We start from the raw sequence: 24,918 nt of genomic DNA on the forward strand, positions 1-24,918 counted from the left end.
AATATTGATCAAGCGACTTGAAATCTTTGGTAAAGAGGGTCTTTATCAGGGATTCACAGCATGACAACAAAATAAAGAACCAAACAAAAGTATTTTAGGAATCAGTTTGCAGGTTAGCTAGGCCAAAACTAATTTTGTACACTGAATCTTCTGCTAACACGTATGTCTTTTGCTAGCATGTATTCTTCAAGAAAGTCCTCCAAACACTGAAATTATGCTTAATTACTTTCATCAGTCATTTGACTTGAAAATTGATCTTCAGCTTGGAAAAGCCCTGATGGCAAATACTACCAAAGAATGAATTGCAAAGATTTAAGGCTTAATTGGAGGGAGTTTGATCTGAGTGGGAGTGAAGTGATGAGGAAGAAAACAGCTGAATGTATGAACAAAGGAACAGCAAAAAAAACTGTCTCAGAACTGGCAGGAAAAGGGGGTTTCTGAATGAATGTCTCCTGAGGGAAACCTGGTGTGAAGCCCATCTGCACACCAAGGACTCGATTTCTCCTAGGTTTCTTCCTTTTGGTGAGTTGAAAGGGCATAGCTGATATAAAGGAAATAAAAAGCAAGGCTCTGAAGTGGGCTTTCTAATGTAGGCTGCATGAGGGCAGGGCCTCTGTCAGGCCCACTGCTCTTCCCCAGCATCTAGATCAGTTTCTGGCACTCCTGGAGCTCAATACATTTTTGGTGATTAAAAGAATGAACGGTGTATTGCAGCTCCCTTAGAATCCTCAGCTTCCCAGTGTAGTAGCAATGTGGCCAAGGGAATATTCTGTAACTTCTCTGAAGCAGCTTTCCTCTTCTGAAAATGGTAAAAATAGAGGTGCCTGGGTGATGCAGTCAGTTGAGTGTTGGACTCTTGGTTTCTGCTGGGGTCATCATCTCAGGGTCATGGGATTGAGCCCGGTGTGGGGCTCTGTGCTCAGTGTGAGTCTGCTTGGGATTCGCTCTCCCTCTCCCTCTGCTCCTCCCCGCTATGCTTTCCCTCTCAAATAAATAAATCCTTAAAAAAAAAAATAAATAAAATAATAAAAGTAGTACTTCCCTCATAGGATTGTTGTGTGGATTAATGGTGATAATATATATAAAGCATGTAGCAGAGTACTTGGGCTGAGGTTAAGTCTGAGTCCTTCTTCCTGCCATTGGCCATCTGTGGGGGGCCTTCCTGAACCCCTGGATAGCCAGGGAGCATAACCATTCATTCATTTAACGAACTTTGTGCACCAACTCTGTGCCATCATGCTGAGTGCTGTCTACACATCCCCGGATCATTGTCCAAGAAGGTGTGTCTTGGCCTGTCCAGGCTCTCCTCTCACCGCCACTCTCCATGGGAAAAAGCAGATGGAGAGGCACTGGTGAGCATGACTAAGTCCATGGTGAAATGCGGAGGGAGCACAGTCATGAGGGCAAGGGATGGGAGCAGAAGCAGTCTACGCAGACCCCATAAATCTTACACTGTGGAAACTGGCATAGAGAAAAAGACCTCGTCCTGCCTTGGCTCCAGGAATCAAGCACATGTGATCTTGGAGGTTGAAGCATTGGAGCATCCAGCCCTCTGCAGCAGCCTCTTTCAAGCCTGGGAAACAACAGGGGCCTGGCTGGCTACTTCAAGTTGTCAGCTGCCTCCCACCAGAAGCCTCTGGAAACCTATAAAGTTTTTTTATCTTCCCCTTCCAAGTTGCCTGGGTTCAAAAAGCAATTTCATAAGAGATAATAATTAGGGGTTTTATAGTTCTTTTCTCTCTTTCTCTCTCTCTCTCTTTTTGGGAACAGAAACCTCCTCCTTTATAACATGCAGAATGTTTGTTCAATGCCCACTCTGTGTCAGGCTCTGTGCTAGGCGCTTTGTAACATTTGTCTAATGCTCGCCATGACCTATGAAGTTGCTATCAGCATCTTTAAAAATTTTTTTTTAATTTAAAAAAAGATTTTTTTTATTTATTTGAGAGAGAGCACGAGTGAGGGGAGGGGCAGAGGGAGAGAGAGAGAAGCAGACTCCCTGCTGAGCAGGGAGGCCAACATGGGGCTCGATCCCAGGACCCTGAGATCATGACCTGAGCCGAAAGCAGACACTTAAAGCAACTGAGCCACCCAGGAGCCCCAGCATCTTTTTTTTTTTTTTTCTTAAGAAATTAGAAAAGTAAGTCAGGTGCTTTGTAACATTTGTTTAATGCTCACCACAACCTATGAAGCTGCTATTATAATCTTTTTTTAAAAGAAATTAGAAAAGTAAGCCTCAAAAAGGTAAGTAATTGTCTTGTTTATTTACACAAGTAGTAAGATTTAAAGCTGTGACTGAATAAGGCTCATGTCTGAAATGTATGTGGAGTGTCAAAGAAAAGGGGTAAAGGAGACCCACACACGAGGGTGTTGATGTGTAGGGAGGGAGTGGTGGGGTATTCATTAAACAATGTCATAAAAAAAGATCAGGTTAAAGTATTGATATTTCAAGCCCTGGGTTCTGAATAGTTCCTACCCAAGGGTAGTGTGTGAAAGGAGGTGCTAGAAAAGCTCTTGTATTTACATACAAAATGAGACAATGGGGCTCAGAGAGAAAGAAGGGAAGGATGGTTCTGAAAAAAAGGAAAAGAAAAGGATTTCAAAAGAAGCTGTGAATATATATATTCATGTATGTCTACTGAGTGAAAAGTGCTGCTGAATAATAAGAGTATGAACCCAAAGTGCCTGCTCACATTCACAGGCACTGACTATAAGAAAATATCAACAACAGAAGAGTACTGGGATGCCATTTATGGGTAAAAGCTACTTATGAGAATGAGAAGACTCAGAGTGGGATTATTACTCATGTTAGGTCCCTCTGGGAAGTAAATTAGGTGTTTGAGGAGGTAGATGCAATTCTTTTAGATCTCTGCATTACCTTTATTTCAGTGACAATAATGGAATGCTGACCTTGGCTTCCAGACTGGGCTGTCTCAACTCCAGGAACTGAGCCCTTCTCTGTGCAAGGTGCAGTGCTGGGGCTCTGAGAGAGACAAAGGCTCAGGTCACACTTTCCTTGTTTTTAAGCAGCTTGCAAACCAGGGTGACAATACAGCACATATATAGATATATGTGCAAACGGCAGCCCAGGGTATATATACCAGATAGGCATTTAGTCAGTATATGCTATATAGGAACTGGAGCGTGTCTGTGTGTGTGTGTGTGGGGGGGTGCTGGTTGCAGTTAATTTACCTTCACTTATTCATTTATCCATCCATCCATTCATTCATCCATTCCATAAATATGCATTGAACATCAATATGATCTTCCATAAGACAAACCCTTCAAATAAAAACGATGGATAAATCAGGATCTCCAACTTAAAAGTCTAGTGAAATGGACTTGGAATGATCAAATGCTGTTGGAAGAGTTGGATTGCACTCTTAGATTATCTAGTCTCTGGGACAGTCTATCTAAGGACCCATGACAAGTGCTTTATTGATGATCAGAAGCATTTTTTAGAATAGACTGTTTCTAGGTTTCAAGTTCACTGAGTGTTGCTCAGAATCCCATACTAGATGTTGGCCTTACTAGTGCCCTTGTCAGGTAGTTAATTACCCAGACCGCTCCTAAAATATACTTCAAAAAATAATTACAACATGATAAAATTTTAGAGCTGAGGAAGAACCAATTAATGATCAGTTTTACTAGTTTTTAATGCAAGGTTATTGATTTCCCTTAAGGATTCTTAAATATAATCATCATTATCATCATCTCCTGCAAGATTACCATGAAGCAGGTACTGTCATTATCTCCATTTTACAGATGAGAAAGCTGAGCTTCAGAGTGCTGGGTGACTGGAGTGGCTCACAGTGACATATAGCAAGTGAGGGGCAGAGCTGGGGTCCAGGCTCCATTCCAAAACTGGACAACTCACTCATGCTCTTTTCTGCTTGTCTGTGTTATTCCCTTGAGAACTAAGGATCTGACAGTCACTTTTAATTTTTAAAAAGGTATAATAGAAATGGTAAATTTTTCTTAAAGCAACTCATGGTGATGAATACTGAAAGTGTCTGTCCCACATTCAGTTTGGCAATATTGGTAATTGCATGCAAGTTAGAAGCATTGATTAGCAATTAGAAATATCTCTTTTTAAAAGTCTCCTGGGTGGCTCAGTTGGTTAAGCATCTGACTCTTGATTTCGGCTCAGGTCATGATCTCAGGGGTGTGAGGTGGAGCCCTGATTGGAGCCCCGTGTGAGTCCCACCTCAAGCCTCATGTGGAGCCCCATGAGGAGCCCTGTGTTGAGCCCTGTGGAGCCTGCACTGGGCATGGAACCTGCTTAAGATTCTCTCTCCCTCTGCCCTCCCCCCCCATGTGCTCGCTCTCTCTCTCAAAAAAAATTATATATAGCTCTTTTTAATTAAGTGCCCTTTAAAAAAAGGGGGGGACCACCTTTGTGGGGAACCAGTATTTTATTTCAAGCCTCTCATTTCCAGATGGGGAAACTAGAACCAAAGAAGTGAGGCCAGTTACTCTGAAGAGATGCATTTGGGAGCTAAATGAGTAGAGTGTGTTGTAACATTTGATAGAAAAATGAGTTGAGGAGCTCACTAATGTTAAATAAATACAGTAGTCCTCTTATCTGTGAGATGTATGTTCCAAGACCCACAGTGGATGCCTGAAATCTCAGATAATACCAAACCCTATATACACAGTGTTTTTTCCATATGTATACCTATGATAAAGTTAGGTACAATAAGAGATTAACAACAATAATTAATAAGAGAATAGAGCAATTATAACATATAGTGTAATTAGAGCTATGTGAATGTACTCTCTCTCTCAAAATACCTTATTGTACTGTTCTCAGCCTTCTTGTGATGATGGGAGATGATAAAATGCCTACATGATGAAATGAAGTGAGGTGAATGACAAAGGCATTGTGTCATAGCATTAGGCTACTCATTAACCTTCTGGCAATAGGTCAGGAGGATCACCTGCTTTCAGACCATCAGACCTCAGTTGACTACAGGTTAAGTAAAACCACGGAAAACTAACCCGTGGATGGGGGCGGGGGGACTACTAAACACATTCTTGTGGATTCAGTTCATATTTGAAGTGCATAGAACACCATTTCTTTCTTCTTTTTTAAAAAAAGATTTTATTCATTATTTATTTGAGAGAGAGAGAGGGAGCAAGAGAGAGCACGCATGAGCAGTGTGGAGGGAGAAACAGACTCCCTGCTGAGCACTGAACAGGGAGCCCTACTCAGCCTTTCTGATCCCAGGACCCTGAAATCATGCCCTGAGCTGAAGGCAGATGCTTAGGCTGAGCCCCCCAGGTCCCTCCCATGTCTTTCTTCTTAAATAGTGAAACATAGTATCAAATAGAGAGTAAATCTTGATATTGAATCCCATCAACCTTAATTTAAAAAAATTCCTTGGTATTAAAAAGCAATTCTACGGGCGCCTGGGTGACTCAGTTGGTTAAGCGACTGCCTTCGGCTCAGGTCATGATCCTGGAGTCCCGGGATCGAGTCCCGCATCGGGCTCCCTGCTCAGAGGGGAGTCTGCGTCTCCCTCTGACCCTCCCCCCGTCTCATGTGCTCTCTCTCTCTCTCAAATAAATAAATAAAATCTTTAAAAAAAAAAAAAAATTCTAACCCAAAGGCATCATTATTATTCAAATGTGTGGAAGTTGGCAGCTTGCTGAGATGAGAACACAGAACGTGGAGTTAACTAGCAACAGAGGTGAGAAGGGCATTCCTATGTCTGTTATTGATGCCCTGGAACCTACTCCTGTCAGGGGAAACAAAAATGATGTAAGCCTCTGAAAAGATAAAGAAGGAAGGCAAATAAGCCACACTCGTCTATCTGTGTTTGGGTACCAAACGCTTCTGACCACTACTGTTGACAGTAGTTCTGTCTGCTTCTTCTATCTGATCTGGTGTTCTCTGAAGTAAAGGTTGTTAATCACTATTCAGTGAATAACAGCGGGACTAGGGCTCCTCCAGGACTGTCAACTGTCTTCATATCCTGGTATCCTCGGGAGGCCTGGGTGGCTCAGTCGGTTAAGCGACCGCCTTCTGGGGCTCCTTGCTTAGCAGGGAACCTGCTTCTCCCTCTGCCTGCAGCTTCCCCTGCTTGTGCTCTCTCTCTGACAAATAAATAAATAAATAACATCTTTAAAAGAAAACACACACATCCTGGTATCCTCAAGGGCTTAGAACAGAAAGCCTGGCACAGGTTAAGGGCTCAATATGTGAGCCCTGCTGGTTAAAGGGTTGAAGGAAAGAATGAATAAATAGCAACTATATCCCCAGAACTCTTAAGAACTGTTCGACTCCAAGGAGATGGATTTTCATATATATGAAGTTTGGTATGGTCCTAAAGAGTGTCTAGTCTAGTTGGAGACTAGAAATGAATACTTTCGTTAAGGGTAACCTGCATGGCATCTTCCATAAGGGCAATGCAAGCTCAGAAATCGAGCAGAGGACAGGGGACTTGTGGTATTCCCTTGGCATGAAGAGGGTATAGATAGAGAGGAGGGGCAAGAAACCAGGTGTCTAAGGGGTGGCAAACCATGTTTGGGGGGGTGACTAAACCAAGGGTCTATTTGGGCAACGTGAGTTGTGCTGGCCAAGTGACCCGTTTATGGAACATGGAAAAACCAGGCCCAGGAATTTAGGCTTGATAGAACAGGAACTCTCTTAAGAGTGCCACCCTCCTTTCCCCCTAGAAGTTAAGTGTAAATAGAACTTAACTGTTAGGAACCACGGGGTTGGGGGAGGGTGGGTACAAAGATGAATAAAACTCGGTCCCTATCCCCAAGGAGTTTACAGCCCCGTGGTGGAGACAAACGTGTACACACAAGTTCTTACAATAGGAGCTAAGAATGTAAACACAGGAGTTGTAGGGGTTGGGTTCAAGGAAATATTACAGGGGGGAGATTTGGAATATTAGAAAGGCTTTTCAGACAAGCTGGTTTTTAATGAGGTTTAAAACTCCGATGGAGTAGAATACATGTTTTTAAGAGCCAGGGTCAAGGCTCTGGAAACCCCTGGAGTGGGGGATTATGTGGTAATGAACAATTGTCTGATTTGGCTAGAGCACAGGGTTCCTTCAGGGGTGCAGTGGGGGGATTTAGCTAGGTATATGCCCAGCAACTGAGGCTGGGGTCAGGTCAAAGGAAGCCAAAGACTTTATTCTGCATCTCTGTGCTCTGACTTAAGCATCTTTGGGTCCCTTTAAAAAATTCTCCTCCTCTTTCCTGAAGAGTTCTGGCAGTTGCGGGTGGGGCCCATTTCCTAAAGTCAACGCGTAAGTTAAAGGTCTGGAAAGCTGTCCGTGGGTGATTTAAATCTCGCACCAGAAAAGGAAACCTGTGAGAGGCGGGGTGGGGGAAACCCACTTAACAACAGCATCAACCCCCAAACGACACCAGCCCCGGGCGGGACAGACCGCCAGCCAGACCTGGGAGCGGGACGCCAGCACCCTCCGCAGCTCGAAGCCCCGCACAGGCGGGCAAGGGGGAGAGGAAGAGAGGGAGGGAGGGAGGGAGGAAGCGCGAGAGGGAGGGAGGAAGAAAGGGAGGGAGGGAGGCGGCGTCATGTGATCCGCTTCCCTGCTCCTTTAAGCGTCCACAGGCGGCGGAGCGGCCACAATCACAGCTCCGGGCATTGGGGGAGCCCGAGCCGGCTGCGCCGGGGGAATCCGTGCGGGCGCCTTGCGTCCCGGTCCCATCCTCACCGTGCTCCCACACCCCTGAAGTTTTGCAGCGCCCAGAAAGGAGGCGAGGGAGGAGGGAGCGTGAGAGGAGAAGGGCAAAAAGCACACCCTAAAAACATTTATTTCAAGGAGGAAAGAAAAAGGGGGGCGCAAAAATGGCTGGGGCAATTATAGAAAACATGAGCACCAAGAAGCTGTGCATTGTTGGTGGGATTCTACTCGTGTTCCAAATCATCGCCTTTCTGGTGGGAGGCTTGATTGGTAAGTGCGAGAGCTGCAAACTTTTCCCCCTTTCTCTCTTTTCGGGCCCCTTCCCTCTTTGCCTCTCGGGCTACTTGTTACAGTATCACTGCCTTGCTTCTATGATCTAATTAGTCCGGCTATTGTGCTTAAGAAAGCAGAGCTCCATGGGGCTCCGTGGGGCACAATCCAGTCTAGTGGCTAAGAGAAAAGGAGGGGAAAAAGTTTTGGCCTAGTTTCAGTATCCACTTGAAAGGAAGGAGGGGGGTGGCGGGGGTGGGAATCTTAAGCATGGCGACGGATCGCGCGAGGAAGCGCTGGGTTACAAAGTTGATTGCTGCTCCCCCTGCTTTTTCCCGCGTTCCCCCCTTTTCCTCTCCGTTCGCTTCCAATCAGCTCCCGGAGGGCAACGTAATCGACTTTATTGGGAACAACAGAGGAGTCAGGGAACTGCGCCCGGCGCTAACCCGGGAGCCCTGCTACGGGGCTGTGATCGTTGCCGGTATAAACGTATTTGGTCGTCTCGGCTCGGGGGTGAGAGTTTGCGTTTGGGGTCCCGACCTTCGCGCCGGCTGCTTCCTGGCCGCACCCCCCACCCCCCGCCGCGGCCGCGTAAGGGTCTGAGAGGTGGGCCCGGAGGCGGGATGCGGTAGGGTGCGGTGGGAGAAAGTCCTTGGCTGGCGCTGAGGGAAGTCGGAGAGGTAGGAGGGGAAAAGCGTATCCGAAAGGTGTTGCCCTTGGCCTCCTGCCCTCTCGCGAATCTCCCCTCCCCCACTTCTCAGAGCCCCGAGAGCTGGTGATTCTGAAGCGCGCCCCCCCCCCCCGCCACGTCCTCCCCGGGCGCCTAGCAGAGCGCCTCCCGCCCCCGCCGCGGCTCCCCGCAGGTGACAGCTCCCCGGCCCCCGGCGACGGCGCCTCCCCTGGCGAGCACCTCCGAGACCTCTGGGAGCCACACAGGCTTCCGGGTGAAGAAGATGGTCTCGCGGATCTTCCACTCGTAAAACTCCCTCTTGCTGTCTCTCCATCTCCATCCATCGTCTAGCCTGGCCGCACACTCGGCGTCCCCTGCCCCTCGAGATTTAGGACATCCCGGCACAAACTTCAGCGCCAACTTTGCGACGGGCGCGGATGGGTGCTTTTGCTTTCTTCACGGATCTGTGAAACTTTGCGGACTGGAGATCCGCGGAGGGGCTTTCTCTGCCGGTCCCTTTACGAGAGTCCGCGCGGCGCGGGCGTGCGAGCTGCACAGGCTTGGGCACCTCGAGCCGCGTGTGTGGCGTTTTGTCTCCAGACTTGGGTTTGATGGGAACAAATTAAAGGGAGCCTGGTTCTGTAAATCACTGTAACATCCAAGCTAATTGTTTTAAACAAAGGAGAGTGGGTGAAGCTTCACCGAGGCAGAAATTTCTGGAGGAGATCATGCCTTTCTCTCTGTGTATGTATCCACAAAGCAGAAAGGGGTTCAGAGTTTTCCAAGCTCATATTCTTAATTTGGGCCAAACAGCTTAACCTTTTATTCCTGGAACTCTCACCCCTCAAATACACACACACACACACACGCACACACACAACGGGGTTTGACTTTCCTGTTAGGAGCCCCTGTGTGGCTACGTGCAATCTCCATGTTTCCCTGTATTGGATTTTTCTAGGCTCCTAATACATTCTCTGCTGGGAGCTGAAGGCAGCCTTCCCTGTGCCCTCACAGTGATTATGCAGCGGTTACAATTACACCTCTTGTCTCCCTTGATGAGCAGTTGCAGTTAGAAGCCATTGGATCTTGTGTGATTTCAGTGGCAGACCATAATTAAAATTTCTTGCACCTTGTGCTTTCAGAATTAAATTGGCCTATTATCCCTGTCTGACCTTCATCCTCTTTGAGGTTTTTGCACAAGCAGCGAACCATTACACATAGTTCCCTGGTGTTTGTTGGTGTGTGTTTCTTTTTCTTTTCCTAAGAAGCTGATCGCCTAGCCTTGAAGAGCCCATTATCCACTGTTGCAGGTTTCTTAGGGCACTTCCGTGAACTAGCTTAATTGCTTAGCATCTTGGTACTGTGGAGAAAGGTGCAAGAGCACTAGTGATAGGCGCTGGACATTAGCGTTGTTGTAGGATCAGAGCAGTTGTATGTTCAAAGAGGGGCTTGTCTGGAGGACGTGGTGCCAAGGGTTTTTCCCAGAGAATTTGGCTGGTGACTGTACTTTTTGAGACTAACCATCTCAAAAAGTTAGTGATAGGTCCTGTAATTAGATTCCTCTCAGTAGATAAACTGCTTTAGTTCCAACTTTACTTGGAAAAGAAAAACATCTATGTGTAACACTTCTTGGGGGAAATTGTGTAAGTTGACTGCTTAGCTCCCTTCCTTCCTTCCTCAGTCGCCAAGACTGTGTCCCCACTCTGGCCGCAAAGATCAGATCCAGTTCACTTTTAAACACAGAATAGTGACTTAGCCTTTATCTCAACCATTTAGAGAGGTGGGTTTTTTTTGTGTTTTTGTTTTTGTTTTTGTTTTTCTGTTAAATCTAGGAACTTGGGTACAGTACAAGACCCAAATATGGGGAAAAAATATCAACAAAAGGTAAGTGGGACGTTTTCCCACCAAACTTCCCTAAAATGAAAAGCAGGTGAAACTGAGCAAAGACTGAAACTTCACCAAAGTGGGCAAGTGGAATCAGTGGTTGAAGAAGCAGTTTGTAGGCTGGAAAGTTGAAGTAAAGTTCAGAGACCTCCTCCTCCACTCTCCCCAGTGAGCAGAGACTCTTTCACTGCTCAATTCCACTGATAAGTAGGAAGACAGGTTGGGGGGGTGGTGGTGAAGTGTTTTCTCAATGCATCTGCAGAGGCCAAGTGAGAAAGTGAAATCTTCGCTTTGAATTGACCATGATATCTGTTTCTTTTTGATCATTGTTGTCCCCTGTGAAAGAAAACATGGCAGCCTAGGAAGGGGAGGATCTGAATGGCAAAGCTGCTGATTGTAAGAGTATAAGTACCCCATACACATATATTCAAAACACAGCCAGCAACCACCACCCCCAAACAATCATGACAAACCATGCACCCCAAAGTGACCAGGCAAATCAGTTAACCAAGTTTCATTCTCCTCATTGGTAGAGTTTTAGATGATGTTTAGACTGGTATTTGGTTGCAGCCTTCTAGAATTGATGGGGAAATTTTAAACAGTAGATAAAAAGCAAATAGGAGGGATTGGGTTTTCATTTAGCCAGCTTAAATACTTCCCTAGCTCAATGGCCTTCTTAGAACCAGGTTTTTGTTTTGTTTTCTGCTTGTTTTGGTTGTTAGTTTTTCTTGTGCCAGTGTCTCTTTACTGCAAATCTTTGATGGTATTTTGTAAAAAGGCTCTAGAAAGCAATATCTTATATGGTAGAATTTGGGGTATTTAAAAATTCACTGAACTATGCCATGCTACTATAAAAACTTTGAGCCATTATAAAATCATGCGTCTGATTGTTTTCTTATGTGTTGAGAAGGGTTCTTAAGTGGCTAGCTTCTTTAGTATTTAGAATGTATTTAAAAATTTAAGAACCCCTAAAGGAAAAGAAAATATTTTTAAAGATGTAGCCTAATCTTTATCCTCCTTAAAAATAAGCCTGCAGAAAATGTAAAAAAAATAATTTCCCTTTGATTTCATGAGTCAGAGAGGCAGCTGCAGGGCAGGGGTGGTAGAAGGGGGGAGGGCAGGGAGACCATGTGCCCTGAAACAAGAGTACAGCCTACTAAAAATCATGAACTTGAATCCCTGGCCCATTATGTGCAGTTTGCTCAGCTTCAAATTAGTCATGTCTTGGGGATATAATGGTTGAAAAGGCAGGTCACTGTTCCCACCTGTTCTAAAACTGTTAAGAAGACTGTGAAGATCAGAACTGAATGAATGAAAAATGATTGCATTGTTTTAATCATACCATTAAATGAGAATATTCCAAACTTAAACTCTGCATAAGTATCAACAAATTGCCCATTATTTTATCTTCAGGGAGGATTGCTTTCTTTCAAAAGCTTACCATGAGTTCCCTTTTTTGTTCTTTAATGCTGAGAATATTATGTACATATAATATAAACATATATAATCAGTTTTCTCAATTTTTACATGGACTTATTTATTGCTTTTCAATGATATAGCCCATATTACTGTGCTATTATTATTTAAATGAGAACTGTTGGTAGCCTTGATTGTGGTCCATTCATGTGAATTTTTGTTTCTGCTACTATTGCTTATTTGGAAGTTGCAGGATTTTAAGAAATTAAATAAAATTAGAGTTATGCGGAGTATGTAAAGGTTTGCTTCCCAGTACATTAGGTTTTAAGCTTGTAGTGGTATATATTATATTTTAGCATATATTGATAATGTAATACCTGTAATCCTGCAGTGTTTGGGTAGCTGGTCTCAAAAAGAACTAATCAATGGCTTTTGGTGATGTTAGCCCACATTTTTTTCTGTATTTGATTCTCCTTTTTGTTTTGCAAAATTTCATACCTGACTAAACCATGTCATTTTTTTCTCTTTGTTAAACTACTGGAGTATCTAATGTGGTTTGTAGGAGTACTGTGCAATCTCAAAAATTCTTCTTGTAAAAAGGTGGGAAATTTTTTCTAGTGGAAATTACATTATTGATTCTTCAAAAACTTAATTATCTACTTGGTTATTGCAACAAAATCATGCTTGTTGTAATAATCTCTAATCATGCTTTCATCTAATCATTCCGTACAGCCTGTCTAGCCTTCTACTGGAACTTTGCCTTTTCCTTATTCAAAGTGAGAACCATTTCCTTGAGATAATCATGTTGTTTATGGCTTTGTAAGGTTTTCAGATCTCCTGCCTGCACTCAGATCTAGACTCAAAGCCTTTCCTAGCTAGTTGACATTTTGCAATAATTTGGCCTTTAAATTTTTTTTACATTCATATAGACTGAGGAAAGATTCTTACCTTATCTTCCTCATAAAGGTGTTTCTATGGAGATTTAGAATTTGAGATTGTATGAAAGTCCTTAGCTTGGAGCTCATATGTGTCATCTACCTAACATGCGAAATATTGATTAGAGCCTGCTGTGTGCCCAGGATAGGGCTGCAATGCCGACTGGGAGTTAGGAAAGAGGGGGACTTGAAGCCTGAGTAACCTAGGAGAGCCAGAGGTAGAAAACAGCACTTCTTAATCCAAGTTCACCAGCAAAACATTTCCTATGATGAAGTGTCTAGCATCAAGATAATTCTCACTTATTTACTGAGAACCCGAGAACATGTGAAATGAGAAGCCCTGTTAATTATACTGTCAGATAATTATATTAATATTTCATCTTGAAATAAATGTATTACTAAAATAATACAACAAATGTTTAGCACGTTAGTTAAATGTGCGCTGTGTGCCAGACCTTACCTAATTTAATCCATGCAAAGCCTTGCCATATTGGTAGCACTGTACCTATTTTACATGTAAGTAAACTGAGATTACCCAGTGAATCAAGATTATCCAGCTAGTCAGGGTTAAAACTCTGAATGGACTCCAGTCAATCTGACATCAGAGCCACAATCCTCAACCATCAGGTTACCCTGCCCTCACCTCCCAAAGCCTTGACTTTTAAGATTGAATGAATGTGGTTTAAACCCAGAAAGAGAAGATGAGTAACACTATAAATGCAGCTGCTTTCTCATTTTAATCATTAGGTAACATATCAAATGGAAAAAAAAAATCCAATGTGATGATAAATGAAATGGAGTTCAGCTTTACATAACAGCAGATCCGGGGCGCCTGGGTGGCTCAGTTGGTTAAGCGACTGCCTTCGGCTCAGGTCATGATCCTGGAGTCCCGGGATCGAGTCCCACATCGGGCTCCCTGCTCAGCAAGGAGTCTGCTTCTCCCTCTGACCCTCCTTTCTCTCATGCTCTCTGACTCTCATTCTCTCTCTCTCAAATAAATAAAATCTTAAAAAAAAAAAAAATTAAAAAAAAAAACATAACAGCAGATCCTGGCCAAGGCTAAGGGAGGACACCTTTTGAGAAGGCTGCATATGCCCATCTGACCAATTTCTTACAGGTTCAAACTGGTTCTTATAATTGTCTGAATCATCCAGCTGGCTGAGCAGCCAAGTTCATTATCCATAAAAACGTTTGAGTTCTACTTTAAGGAAGATTACTTGATTTTATTTTCTCAGGTTAGTGGTTTTAACATATTTATGCAGTTATATACATCAGGACTTTTCCAAAGGAAGAGGAGAGAAGCAATCAACCGGTTGGAGAGGCTTTTAGAGGGTGTGGATTGGCAGGGATGGTAGAGCAATTGAAAGAAGAGCCTTTTACTCCAAGTTGACAGTTCTGTTCTCCAAAGGAAATTTCTGTTTGTATGCACACCCATGCCTAATAATGAGAGCATCTCAAACTAGAGGCTTCCATGCTGACACCATGAATATGTACATTTTGTTCTTTGGAAAAAATGCTGGTAGACTTTCTTTTTTTTTTGTTTTTTAAGATTTTATTTATTTGACAGAGAGAGAGAGTGAGAGAGAGAGCACAAGCAGGGGGAGCAGCAGAGGGAGGAAAAGAAGCAGGCCCCCCGCCGAGCAGGGAGCCTGATGTGGGACTCGATCCCAGGACCCTGGGATCATGACCTGAACTGAAGACAGACGCCTAACAACTGAGCCACCCAGGTGCCCCTAGACTTTCTTTATTCAAAGATTTACTGCTCTCAATTTTGATAGAGACTCTAAGAGATGATGGGGGACAGGGACCATCAAGATGTGAAATAATCATGTCTATTTCATTTATGTCCTGTGTCTTTTCTGAGGTGTTGTAAGGGTTGCCTAATAGAATAGACAGCTGTGCCCAATGTGGACATTTCTGAGAGAAGATGCGCGGATGGGGAGGAGGATGGGAGTGAAGGGGAGCTTGGGGTGTTGGTGATTTCAAACTTGATGATGAAATGATAGGGCTTTTCATAATAGGGCTAACCTAAAAGGATTGCTAAACAGCAGAGAAGGGCAACTCATGTTTTAGAATACAAAAATACTTAGGTTCTCCATTTTGCCTTTTACTATCACCTCTTCTCCCCTGCTTCCACCATGTTCCACCTCTAATTAAATTTTACAGGGGAGCAAAAGCAATAATCAGATTGTCATTGGACCAGTAGTGAGGGATTTGGTTAATTATGATTTGTTGCTTTTTGAGGATTTATTGGGTGGCTATGGAAAGTATTTTACATGTATTGATTCATTGAACCATCATAACAACCTAGAGAAGCAGGTGCTTTCTCCAGATTTCAGATGAATCAGATGCTCATTTAAGGAACTTCTCAGAGGGGACAGAGATAGTAAATGAGGACAGGCGCTCAAGCGCATGATCCTTGACTGAATCCTAAGTCATGCTCTTAAGGCTAATGCCACTCTCCTATTGTTTCTTCAATTTCTACAGGAAACAAGGTGTTGGAGTGTGATAAAATTGATTCTACACAGATTCAATAGAAGATGGAAGCTCAGTCTCCCCCTTTTCTGTTTCTACCTCTTTCCCAAACCACATACTCCGTCACTGCATGGGTACTAATCATTGACCTAGTTGCTTCCTAAACAAATGATCCCAATTTTGTATACTGTAGCCATTGTAAATGTTGACTGGTGTTTGCAGGCCATGCTGGAGAGGGCCAAACCTGAGAAAATAATGCCCCAGCTCCCTCCAGAAAAAAATTCTTACACACGCAGAGAGGAACTGAGAGTTGTCATTGAAAATGTGTCAAAATAACCAAACTCCTGAAGGCCCCAAATGCCTCCTGGATCTAGCATACAGAATGCATCCTGCATATAGCTACCGAATGCAGGAGAGGAGAATGTGGGTGTGGGAAAGGAAGATGAGAGTAGACTATGGATGCAGGAGAGAAAAACTAAGGCCTTTATAGACATATGAGGCCATTTCTTTGGGACACAGCTTATACTTGGATTTCCAAAACCTATTTCTGATACCATCCTCTTCCTCCATATTGAACTAGTGTTTCTATCTTCTGTGCCTTTTGAAATCCTGGGCCTTCAAGGGCAATTTTCTGCTCCCTCTTTTTCCTTCCTACTCCATTCTGTTAATATTTCCTGGTAAAGAGGTGTTCTTTCTTTACTAGCCCCTAGGAATTATAGGGCCTTCTTAAACTTCTGGTTAATTCCCTGGGTTAACTCAGAAGCTTTATCCACAAATAGACATTTCCAAGAGAGCGGAGGTAATTGAAAGAAGAGGCCAAGTTATTACATTTGTGTTGGCAAGGCGTTATCATTTTTCGTTAGAAAGAAGGTAATGGATCTGTAAATGATTGGCTCAGTTTTTTTTGCAAAGCCCAGATTAATAAGGCTAAGCTCATGAGACCTGGTTGAGGGCCAGTTAACTGCTGCCTTAGTCCTGGCTGAGCCCCTCCCAAAGAGAGAGCTCCTGATCTCAGGGTAGCATCACATAGTGGAGGGAGACCTGGCTCGAACTCTGCAGACCACGTGTGGTCTCAATGATCTCAAGTCACAAAAGCTCCTTGGCTCGCCCCTCAACTGTGATGTGGGACAGAGCCCTCCTACATCATGGATGATGGCTGTGAAGAGCCACCCTCTCCAAGACATGGCACCTGTTGGGCTGTCTCACTGAACCTGGCCCACCAAGGAGGAGACTCCCAGAGGACTTTTCACTGAAGCCATCTGCTTAACCCCATATCCATCTCTCCTACTTTTTTTTCTCTGTTCTTCTGTCTTTCTAGATCTGGGGCAACTTAACTATGACATTGTTTATTTTCTATTCTTTTTTTTTTTTTAAGTTTTTATTTATTTACTTGAGAAGAGAGCAAGAGTGAGAGCGAGAGAGCACAGAGGGAGATGGAGAAGCAGACTACCCGCTGAGCAGGGAGCCTGACAAGGGGCTCGATCTCAGGACCCCAAGATCATGACCTGAGCTGAAGGCAGATGCTTAACAGACTGAGCCACGCAGGTGCCCCTTTTTTTTCTTTTCTTTTTTTTTTTTTTAAAGATTTTATTTATTTATTTGAGAGAGAGAATGAGAAAGAGCGAGCACGAGAGGGGGGAGGGTCAGAGGGAGAAGCAGACTCCCCGCTGAGCAGGGAACCCGATGTGGACTCGATCCCGGGGCTCCAGGATCATGACCTGAGCCGAAGGCAGTCGCTTAACCGACTGAGCCACCCAGGCGCCCCACCCCCTTTGTTTTCTATTCTTTGTCTTCCTTAAGTCATCACTACTTTGTCAAACACCTCCAGATTCAGGAGGTATGGGAGTGACTCGAAATATACCTGGTTTGGGTTTGAGAGTGCGCAGAGAGATTATCCTGCTTTCTAACACTAATTCCCATGTTATCACCGAATGTCTCATAATGAGCCTTCCCCAAAGGGTAGACATTAATATTATTATCAATTGTTAGTAAATAAAAGAACGCAAGTCTAAATCATTGTCCTAAAGCATGCACATTTTATTCCCAGGAGAATTCCTCATGCTTATATTTGAGGTTCATTACTTTTGCTTTATACACAATTAAAAAAAATATTAAGTAATCTCTATACCCAATATGGGGTTTGAATTCATGACCTCAAGATCAAGAGTCACATGCCCCACCCACTGAACCAGCCAGGCGCCCCTGCTTTATACACAATTTTAATAGAGCTTGGGTATGCCATTGTCTAAGTCTACAAAAGTTGGGATTATTGGCCACCAAAATTCACTAGCAGCAGAGAGATGTAAGAGTAGAGCAGGTAACATGAGGACAAAGGAAGAATGCCCAGGATTCTGGGGTCTCTGGGATACAGGTGAATCACTGCACACCTCAGTAAGCTCCCCCTTGGTGGCATCATTACATTATAGGCCAATATGATAATTGAGTCTGCTCTAAAACTGTGGATCTTATCACTTGCCATGAGTGCAGCTTGTGGGGTTGGTCCACTTTATCTGTACACGTTGGTGGTATTTGGCCTGAATGGGAGCTGTGGGGTTTTTGCTATTAAACTGCAAAAAGGGTCTTGGAAACTATCTTGTTTTACTTCTTCAGAGGAGGAATCAGAGTCCTAGGAAAGGGCAGGGACTCAGTTTACACAATTAGAGGCAGCTCCATAGCTTGGACTCCGATTCTAATGCCAGTCAGCCCTGGAAGCATGTATCTGCTTTTGAGCTTCACCACGATGATCATCTGAAGGCCGTACAGTTGATGTGCAGAGATCTCCTTACTTGTGGTTCCTACAGATCTACTGACTTTCCTGTTACTTGAAAATAAAATAGTGGGGCGCCTGGGTAGCTCAGTTGATTAAGTGTCTGACTCTCGATTTCGGCTGTGATCATGGTCTCAGGGTGGTGAGACCCAGCCCCACATCAGGCTCCATGCTGGGCTTGGATCCTGCTTGAGATTTTCTCTCTCCCCCACCTCCCTCTTAAAAAAAATAAAGAAAAGAACATTAACTTTAATGTCTTCTCCCTCTTGCCTTTGTATACTTAATATTCTTTAAGATTTATTTATTTTTGCGAGAGAGAGAGCACAGGAGTGAGCACAAGCGGGTGAAAGGGGCAGAGGGAGAAGCAGGCTCCGTGCTGAGCAGGGATCCCTTTGTTGAAAGGACTTCGGGATCATGACCTGAGCCGAAGGCAGACGCTTAACCAACTGAGCCACCCAGGCACCCTGTATACTTAATATTCTTAGTGATAGAATCACATGTAGTATTATGCTGTTCTATGTGGATTTCAAAGAATACCACATAATTTATTTTTTATTTTTTTTAAGATTTTATTTATTTATTTGACAGAGAGAGACACAGCGAGAGAGGGAACACAAGCAGGGGGAATGGGAGAGGGAGAAGCAGGCTTCCTGCCGAGCAAGGAGCCCTATGTGGGGGCTCGATCCCAGGACCCTGGGATCATGACCTGAGCCGAAGGCAGACACTTAACGACTGAGCCACCCAGGCGCCCCTTGTGTTTAGTTTTAAGACTTAATCAGGCTGAGGCTTCCTTGTCTAAAATTCTGTGACTAACTTTGCTACTTTCAGGGAATGTGTGTGGCAGGCATAATTCTGAAGTTGTAGTGAGTCTGGGGGAAGTGACATGCCCTATATTTTTTTGGTCTATTTTGCATACAAAAGAGACAACAAAATTGCTCATTCTTTATCTCTGCCACCTCTTTACTCTGAAGGTAATTGCAAGCAGAAAATTCAAATTGCCAAAAGAGGGCTTAAAACGTTGAGAGCTCCATGCCATTATGACTGCCATGCATATTCTTGTATTTCCAAAGGTACAAGCGTTACACTGTAATTTCTTCCTCCTCTGCGTTTTTGTTGAAAGTAAGCAGAGTCACAAAGCACTATTTTTTCTGCATCCTCTGACTTAGCAGGAATGAATATGGACTTTTTTATTGAGGTATAATTAACATACAATATTAGTTTCAGGTGTACAGCATAATGATTTGATATTTGTATATCCTGTGAAGTGATCACCACAATGAGTCTAGTGACCATCTGTCACCATACAAAGTTACGAAGTAGTTTTTTCTTGTGATGAGAACTTTTAAGATTTACTCTTTTAGCAACTTTCAAATATGCAATACAATATTACTGATTATACTCACCATGCTGTAAACTAGATTCCCTGCCTTATTTATTTTATAACTAGAAGTTTGTACCTCTTGACCTCCTTTATCCATTTTGCCTAACCCCAAGCCCCACTCCCCTCTGTTAACTACCAGTCTGTTCTCTGTATCTCTTAGTTTTGTTTTGTTTGTTCATTTGTTTTTTAGATTTAGATGTAAGTAAAATCATATATTTGTCTTTAACTTGTTTCACTTAGCATAATATATTCAAAGTCCATCTTTGTTGCAAATGGCAAGACCTCACTCTTTTTTATGGCTCAGTAGACTCCCATTGTATATATGCACCACATCTCCTTTATCCATGCATCTATCAGTGGACACTTAGGATGTTTCCATAGCTTGACTATTGTAAATAATGCTGCAATGACCATGGGGATGCATATATTTTTTTTTTGAATTAGTGTTTTCATTTTCTTTGGATAAATACATAGAAGTGGAATTGCTGGATCATATGGTCATTCTATTTTTAATATTTTGAGGAACCTCCATAGGTTTTCCACTATTTACATAGTGGCTCCATTAACTTACATTCCAACCTTGCACAAGGGTTCCTTTTACTCCACATCTTTGCCAACACTTGTTATTTCTTGTCTTTTTGATACTAGCCATTCTAACAGGGGTGAGATGATATCTCACTGTGGTTTTGATTCGCATTTCTGTGGTGATTAGTAATGTTGAACATCTTTTCATGTGTCTGTCAGCCATCTGTATGTCTTTGGAAAAATGTCTATTCGGATTCTCGGCCCATTTTTAAATCCGATTGTTTGGATTTTGTTGTTGTTCATGAGTTGTGTGAGTTTTTTGTTTGTTTGTTTGTTTTTTAAGCTTTTTTAAGTAGTCTCTAAACCCTACATGGGGCGCAAACTCACGACCCTGAGATCAAGAGTTGCATGCTCTATTGACTGAGCCAGCCAGGCAAGGAAGTTCTTTATGTATTTTGAATATTACCCCGGGGTATCTGTTTTGCAAATATTTTCTCCCATTCAGTAGATTTTCTTTTCGTTTTGTTGATGGTTTCCTTTGCTGCACAGAAGCTTTTTAGTTTGATGTAGCCCTGCTTGTTTATTTTTGCCTTTGTTGCCCTTTCCTTTGAAGTCAGATCCAAAAAATCATCGCCAAGACCAATGTCAAGGAACCTACCAACTATGTTTTCTTCTAGGAGTTTTATGGTTTTAGGTAGTACATTCAAGTCTTTAATTCATTTTGAGTTCATTTTTGTGCATGGTGTAAGATAGTAATCTAATTTCATTCTTTTGTATGTGGCTGTCCAGTTTTCCCATTTATTGAAGAGACTGTCCTTTCCCCATTGTATATTCTTGCCTCAAATCTTGACTTTTAAGTCTCTGTTTAACATGCTTGTCTTTAGGTGATCACAACCAGAAGTTGGGTTCCGTATTTTATTAAATCCAGCCCTTTCTCAAGGCAAATCAGGTCTTTTTGAGGCCCCATTCTTTTTACTCTGGGTTCTTATAGATTTTATCTGCTCTCATTTAGGTTGTAACTTGCCCGAGAACGGAATGCCTTAAATGTGGAAAAGACACGTCCCCACATTCCTTTCTTTTCTCTGTTCTGTTGAGCTAGTTCTGGCTTGTGTGAAATAGGTTCCAACTTTAGCCCCAGCGTGCCTGGGCTAAGGGAAGTTGTAGATAAGATTTTTACTGAGGCTTTGAAAAGACTGAACCATGGGGCCTGGCTGTCACTTATAGAACACACCTCTATAAGCTTAGAAAGGATCAGCTTCTTCAGAATTAGAAGTGGGGGGTGAGGTGGGGCTCAGCTGTGACAGGAAACCCTGGGACCTTAGGCATCCTTTTAGTCACCCTTCCTCCTTATTTTACAAAGTTTGCAGGTCCCTGAGAGAACTGGTGTTAAATCACTCAGCATCATTCTTTAAACATACCTAAACAGAAAAGAGTTTTGCACTATAAGAACATGATATTTCTGGATAATAGTTGTTGAAAGAGAAATAAACAGGATAATTTTTAGACACAAGATTTTTAAACCAAAAGGACATTTAAGGTCACCTTTCAAATAGCATGTTTCTTTTTTTTTTATAGGTATCAGAAGAATCTTCATTCCCCTCTTCCCTACTTCACCCACCTGTTAAAACAGGGAAGGAGAGAAAATAGAGTTTGGGAGAAGGATGAGCAGTACATTTGGGATTTGAACAAAATCAGCATAAAGATATATTTGAGACAATAATATTTCTTTGTCAGGACTTGGGTTAGGTACTGAGACCAGCTCCATCCAGGGAAGTTCTCTATCTCATGTTAGAGTAAGTCTCTTGGCTAAGCAGAACTGCTGCAATAATTTTGAAAATTGCCTTTGATGACTTGGGCTTCTTATGGGGTTCCTAGGAAACAGTCACTCTATAAGCAAGGTGTGGGTTCAAGGTTTTCCTTATGATGTTTCTGATTTTGATAAACGTACAGATCCTTCCATTCAGAGTGATCAGATTTCTAACTGGTGGCATGTGGTTTTATGGTTGATCAATGGGTATGATCTGGTTTGTTAGCAGACTTGCTTTGTAACTTAGACAAACCATTTATATGCTGTGAGCCTCAGTTTCCGCATCTAAAAATTTCTCCTGGGGCACCTGGCTGGCTCTGTCAGTAGAGTGTGCAACTCTTGATCTCAAGATTGTGAGTTCAAGCCCCACATTGGGTGTAGAGCTTACTTAAAATAAAATAAAACTTCCCCTTCATAGGGAGGTTGTAGGGTTTAATGAACTTAAGTTACCTACACCTACGTGTTAGATCAATCCATATATGTTAGCTATTTCCCTGATTTACAGGTTGTAACTAATTAACTTCTCAAGGTTCGTCCTTTCCATCTCTCTCTCTCTCTTTTCTCTCTCCTTCTCTCTTTTGAGTCATCCTCTGTCTGGTTAGGCTCATGGCAAGGTATTTCTGCTTCTTAGTGGAGTATATAAAATTAGAAACCCAGCAACCCTGCTTGATAGCCTTTTATTAGGTACAGTCCATGCTAGCCAACAATTTAAGAAGCATGTCATTTACCCATTTGGTGAATTAGAGCGATTCACTTTTTGAGCCAGTTAGTGATAGTTTTCACCAAGGTTTCATTTGAATCCTAGATTTTGTCTTTTAAAATGCTGGACCAGTTTTCACGGCTCTCTATAGTAAGCCCAGGTAGCAAGACTTTTAAATAGATACCGATTAATACATGGAAGAGGTATATTCCATCCATGCTTGCTGCAAAATGAATCCCAGTTGTTCTGTTTTAAATTATAAAATTGAAGTTATCATCCATTGGGAAATTTTTTTGCTTCCAGATATAACATAAATGACAAAGACCTTTGAAAGTCAAACTTGTAGGGAAAAAAAATGATCTTTTTCTTATAAAATATTAACTAACTACTTCTGAGACATTAGCTAGAATTTAATGTTATAAGAAATTATAAAGAAAAAATGAAAATACAACCTTTATAAGACTGTAAGGTACATGAGGGCAAAGAAGGGTCTAATTTGTTTATCTTTATCTTGAGTGGTTACCACAGTGTAGTGCGGCAGAGGTGCCCAGAAATACTTAAAGAAGACAGAGAGAGGAAGGAAGAAAGGAAGGAAGAGATGGAGGAAGGAAGGCTTTGTTTGCATTTGGACTTACTGCAGAGAGAGCTAAAATGCTTCAACTTTAAGATCTGCCCTAAGACTTGTAACATTGTATTCCAAGCTATTCTTTTATAGTTAAATGAGGAAAGGTTTCTTATTATTTGCTTGAACTTAAAAGACTGTGCCACCTTCATGGTTTGTATGCTTCGATATATAAACGTGTGCAATTTTGGAGTTTTGGAAAGGGACCTTACCCTATTATATTGTGGAGACTAAGGCCTAGAGGAATCACAGCGAGACAGTAAGATTGGAAGGAAGTGTCCTGACCACTAGTGGAGTGTTTCATTATGCATGCCGATGGTTATGCTGATTACTATTATGTCTAATCTACATATTGGTCTTCACTTGGCCATAGGGCAAAGAACTGACGGACTGCTTGGTTGATAAGGTTTGCTGGGAGGAAGGAACACACTACCATTTGTATTTTTCAAACTTCGAATATTCAAATGAGAACATTGAATGATAATAACAATTTTGTGTTTTATTTATTGTCTTTAAGAAGTAAATGTGTTTCTTCTCCATGAGGGCTGGTTTTAGGGGCTTCTTTAAGAAGAGCACATAGTTTAATTTTCTGTAAACTTTTAAAGATGAGAAACACATCTTTCGGAGTTTCCCTCTTAAGAACGTTGCAGATGCATCTGCAGTTCTTCATAGAGATGGGTAATAATATATTTATGATGTCAGCTTTCGTAACTGCCCTTGACAAGAAAGCCTAATACACCCAAATAACCACCTCTGCATTCCACTGTGTTCAGCTTGTGGACACAATGAATTCCTCCACATAGTCTTCCAGGTTCCTGAAGGGTATGGAAACGTGCGTGCTGTGCTCAGTGCATGCCTGCAGGCAGAGAGGAACTTGGGCCTGTTGACTGTCTAGTGGAGCAGGTGCAGATGGGAGGAGAGATTTAGGAAGCAGATGTAAACTGGGAGGGAAGAAAGCAAAAGCCAAGGAGAAAGCTCCACAGAAGCTGGACTTGGACATCTCTTAGCTAGAGGAGGAGTATTGGGGGGGAAGGGACACAGAGCTGGCATGAAGTAAGGGGACAGGGAGGCTCTGGTGTTGGGATAATGTAGGGGCTTAAAAGAAAGGCTCCATCACGTCATCCTGTACTCTCTCCCTCTAGAGTAATGACACTTCTTTTTTGCTATGGCCCCATCCGGGACTCCAAAGACTGGGTAAAACCACACTGGCGATGGGAGTTTGCTATTATAAATGTAAGCAAGAACTGTGGGGTTGGAAGAACGGGATGCACATCCTGGCCCCACCACTTGCTGGCTATGTGGCTCTGAGCAAATGATCTCACTGAGAGCCTGAGTTTCCTTTTCTCTCAAATGGGTAAAATGGGAGCAGTAATGTTCATCTCATGACATTTCTATGAGGATTCAATGACATAATAGGTGAAAAGATCAAATGAGGTACGAATGTGTACAGTGCCTGGCAAATAAATAGTAAACACTTAGAATATGCTAGGTGCTGTTTTATTGTTAGTGTTATTCTTTTAATCCAGGAATGAGTGCCTGGAGTTGATTCACTGGAGTCCTTTGGGAGGCTGACGTAGGTTTTCTGCCTACTCTGAACCTGGCCATACTGGTTCAGAGAGATGTAGATGCTTCTAGAGTCAGGTCTAGGTTCCCTTGTATACATATAAAATCTAGAGATTAGGATCATACATTTTCATTCCTTCCTAATTTTTGTTTATGTTTTTGAACAAGAATACAATGATGTTAAAGGCATTAAAAACAAAGAAAAAAAATCCTCCATTTTAATCCACCATTTTAATACAAATCCA

At 42.6% G+C, this 24,918-nt stretch overlaps 1 protein-coding gene across 2 annotated transcripts in view; it reads left to right on the forward strand.

Annotated features, from left to right (window-relative positions):
• Nucleotides 1-7,559: 7,559 nt before the first annotated feature.
• The window catches only part of WLS (Wnt ligand secretion mediator), a 101,075-nt gene continuing 83,716 nt past the window's right edge, over nt 7,560-24,918 (forward strand). Inside the window, exon 1 of one of the 2 annotated variants that reach the window (XM_045897434.3) lies at nt 7,560-7,928. Coding sequence is in view for 1 of the 2 variants with exons in the window: in XM_045897433.2 (XP_045753389.1) it covers nt 7,823-7,928 (106 nt within the window). In the remaining variant the exon portion in view is untranslated. The remainder of the gene's footprint in view (nt 7,929-24,918) is intronic. The other variant, XM_045897433.2, reaches the window with a different exon arrangement.

Source organism: Mirounga angustirostris, unplaced genomic scaffold (genome assembly GCF_029215605.1).
Source record: "Mirounga angustirostris isolate CCGP_5_RB_7025 unplaced genomic scaffold, mMirAng1.0.hap1 SCAF_4, whole genome shotgun sequence".
NCBI lineage: Eukaryota > Metazoa > Chordata > Mammalia > Carnivora > Phocidae > Mirounga > Mirounga angustirostris.